General features: G+C 60.6%; 1 protein-coding gene across 1 annotated transcript; it reads right to left on the reverse strand.

Annotated features, from left to right (window-relative positions):
* Positions 1–6: 6 nt before the first annotated feature.
* Positions 7–3,726, reverse strand: UNC93B1 (unc-93B1 regulator of TLR signaling; the record flags this gene model as incomplete). The annotated part of the gene is made up of 11 exons (XM_010175522.1): positions 7–136; positions 390–508; positions 730–1,003; positions 2,052–2,234; positions 2,312–2,436; positions 2,521–2,614; positions 2,703–2,832; positions 2,901–3,062; positions 3,145–3,298; positions 3,385–3,526; positions 3,580–3,726. Coding segments are annotated over 11 exons (1,660 nt in total), but the record flags the coding sequence as incomplete, so codon positions are not given.
* Positions 3,727–3,797: the final 71 nt, after the last annotated feature.

Consider the following 3,797-nt stretch of genomic DNA (forward strand, 5'->3'; position numbering starts at 1 on the left):
GGTAACCGCGCGCCCTGTGCCGCGGGCGGGGGATGCGGGGCAGCCGATAGGCCACGTGCTGGGCCACCTTCTGCTCCATCCTCAGGTAGGTCCCCACGGCCACCGCCAAGGTCAGCAGCAGGATGGAGAGTTTGGCCTTCAGGAGAGTAAAGCTGGGGGTTAGAGTGGAGCTGTGACCCCCAGAGTGATGGACTCACCTGGAGAGGGGGGGGGACACTGTGGGGATGGGGTCTCACCTGGTCACCCTCAGCTTCATGGGCCACTGTGGGGATGGTGTCTCACCTTCGTGGGCCACCCTCACCACCTTCGTGGGCCACCCCTCAGCTTCGTGGGCCACCCCTCCCCACCTTCGTGGGCCACCCCTCCCCACCTTTGTGGGCCACCCTCACCTTCATGGGTAACCCTGACCACAGGTAGACAGTGAAGATGGCCAGGGCTTGCCACCAGTGGTAGATGGTGAAGACAAAGTCTTGACGCTCCTTGTCCTCGTACAACATGCCCAGGAGGACTGTGCCAGAGGGGACAGGTTGTCACTGTCCCTTTCCTGTGTCACTGTCCCCTCTTGGGACACTGCCAGCACGACTGGGTCTGTCCCACTCCTTGTCTGTAGATCCAAGGAGTTGAGCACCACCATGTTGTGGTGCCAGGGGGACACAAGGAGAGGAGACATCAAGGAGGAGGGGACAGGGGACAGGAAGAGGCCACGCTGGGGACATTCCCAGTACTCACTGCTGATACCAGTCTTGTTGAGGGTGCTCCCCATGCCCCAGAGCACGGCGATGGCGTAGAGCAGCGGCGCTTGGACCAGGTGCCGGGGTTCAGGTGCCCAGCAGAAGAGAGTGACCAGGAGAGCAGCGTGGACAACGGCCCCGGCCAGGAGCGGGACCTGGCGGCGCAGGCGCAGGCTGGACAGGGCCAGGCTGGAGCAGCCCGAGGCGGAGGCGCCGTAGGCCATCAGGAGGTACCCCAGGTTCTCCAGCCCCAGGGCACACACCCCGTAATTCTGCAGCCAGGACAAGCTCAATGTCACCCAACTGAGGTGTCCCTGCCTTGTCACCCCCAACCTGCTCCCCAGGTCCTACCACTGTCACCCCCAACCTTGTCCCCAGGTCCTACCACTGTCACCACCAACCTTGTCCCCAGCTCCTACCACCTTCATGCCTTGTCTCTACCAGGTAGGGACCCAACTGAGGCTGTCCCTGCCCTGTCACCCCCAACCTTGTCCCCAGGTCCTACCACTGTCACCTTCAAGCCTTATCCCTGCCTTGTCACCCCCAACCTGCTCCCCAGGTCCTACCACTGTCACCCCCAACCTTGTCCCCAGGTCCTACCACTGTCACCCCCAAGCTTGTCCCCAGCTCCTACCACTGTCACCGGTTCGGGCCCTAACTGGGGCTGTCCCTGCCTTGTCACCCCCAACCTAGTCCCCACGTCCTACCACTGTCACCTTCAAGCCTTGTCCCTACCTTGTCACCCCCAACCTTGTCCCCAGGTCCTTCTACTGTCACCTTCAAGCCTTGTCCCTACCAGGTAGGGACCTAACTGAGGCTGTCCCTACCTTGTCACCCCCAACCTTGTCCCCAGGTCCTACCACTGTCACCTTCAAGCCTTGTCCCTACCAGGTAGGGACCTAACTGAGGCTGTCCCTGCCTTGTCACCCCCAACCTTGTCCCCAGGTCCTTCTACTGTCACCTTCAAGCCTTGTCCCTACCAGGTAGGGACCTAACTGAGGCTGTCCCTGCCTTGTCACCCCCAACCTTGTCCCCAGGTCCTTCTACTGTCACCTTCAAGCCTTGTCCCTACCAGGTAGGGACCTAACTGAGGCTGTCCCTGCCTTGTCACCCCCAACCTTGTCCCCAGGTCCTACCACTGTCACCTTCAAGCCTTGTCCCTACCTTGTCACCCCCAACCTTGTCCCCAGGTCCTACCACTGTCACCCCCAAGCTTGTCCCCAGCTCCTACCACTGTCACCTTCAAGCCTCGTCCCTACCTTGTCACCCCCAACCTTGTCCCCAGGTCCTTCTACTGTCACCTTCAAGCCTTGTCCCTACCAGGGAGAAGCCGGTGCAGACGAAGAGCACCTCGAAGCCGCTGTAGATGAAGAAGGGGAAGAGGTGCCGCAGGCGATAGTCCCTCATGTGCTTGAAGGGCAACTGGAAGATGTTCCCCCAGCCGATGCTCCTCAGGTCGATCTCCTCTGTGGGCCTATAGGCCGACCCACAGAGCACCAAGACCTGTTGTGTGTGTGTGTGACAGCAGTTGAGATGCCACCAACATCCCAGCTCGTCCCTGACCCCAGCCTGTCACTCACCACCAGCATGGCCAGGAAGGCGGCCGCCATCAAGGCGCTCTCCACGATGATGAGGTTGACGCTGCGAGGAAGACTCTGCAGAACCGTCTTGTTGAAGCCAGGCAACGTCCCGTGACTCAAGGTCCCTGCCAAGAGGACACCCACCCACCATGGTTCAGTCCCAAACTGAGGAGGTCCCCACGTTGTCCCACCCCACCGTGGTGACTCACCGCAGTGCTTGACCCCGAAGAGTGTGTGGTTGAGCTGGTAGAGGTAGTTGTTGAGGAAGAAGAGCATGGGCATCTGAGCACAGACGAAGCTCAGCTGCAAGATGAAGAGAGGAGGAAGCTCAGGGTTGAGCTGCTCAGTGTGGCCCTGTCCCCACACCACACACCCTACACCAAGAGCTCACGTGGAAGCAGGAGTAGAAGATGGTCTGGAAGATGATGACGTAGACGCTGTAGGCACCTCGCGGCGCCCGCTGCTGCTCCTGCACGTGCTCCTCCTTGTAGTTAACGTACTCATAGTACTTCTGGGCCATCCTGCAGTGGTGGAACGGGTCAGCTGATGTCCCCTTGTCCCTCCCTGTCCACTCCCCTCCCCTCCTTACCGTGTGATGTAGTTGCCCATGGAAGCCCAGAGTGGCACGATGACCATCCCGATGGCCACGGCTGAAGGTACCAACGTGTAGTAACGTTCCCAGTAGTTACTGGAGACGAAGAGGGCGTAGATCCCCACCGCCAGGAACATGGCCCACTTGGTGCCAAAAAACCTGCCAGGGTGAGGATGAGGAGGATGAGGATGAGGATGAGGAGGTGTGGGTGCCCATGGGGCACACACAGGTGACACCATACCTGATGAGGACAGGTGTGTAGAGCAGAGCTGCCACCGGGGTGACGTTGATGCCCATCAACACCTTCCGGTCGATGTCCTCCAGCTCGATGTTGCTGTACTTCACCTCCCGGTAAGTCTCATCGTAGTGGAGGATCAGTTGCATCTCCAACAAACCTGGGTGAGGGGGGGTTCCAGCAGCTGTGTCACCCCCCCCAAGGCACACCACAGCAGGGGTGTCCCCAGGGAGGGACAGGCCATACCCAGGTAGACGCCGTAGGTCAGGGTGCTGGCCAGGCTGGCGGCCACCACGTTCTTGATGACACCCAGGCGCTTGCGGCGGAAGTATTTCTGCTCCTCCTCCTCCTCGTTGTAGTCGGGGTGAGCACCCACAAAGTCATCCAGCTGTGGGTGACACAGGCACACCACAGCAGGGGTGTCCCCAGGGAGGGACAGGCCATACCCAGGTAGACGCCGTAGGTCAGGGTGCTGGCCAGGCTGGCGGCCACCACGTTCTTGATGACACCCAGGCGCTTGCGGCGGAAGTATTTCTGCTCCTCCTCCTCCTCGTTGTAGTCGGGGTGAGCACCCACAAAGTCATCCAGCTGTGGGTGACACCAGCTGTCAGCCCTGGGGACTGTCACCGTGAGCCTGGTTCCCACACACAGGTCACCCC

This window comes from Antrostomus carolinensis, unplaced genomic scaffold (genome assembly GCF_000700745.2).
Source record: "Antrostomus carolinensis isolate BGI_N321 unplaced genomic scaffold, ASM70074v2 scaffold32639, whole genome shotgun sequence".
In the NCBI taxonomy this organism is placed as follows: domain Eukaryota; kingdom Metazoa; phylum Chordata; class Aves; order Caprimulgiformes; family Caprimulgidae; genus Antrostomus; species Antrostomus carolinensis.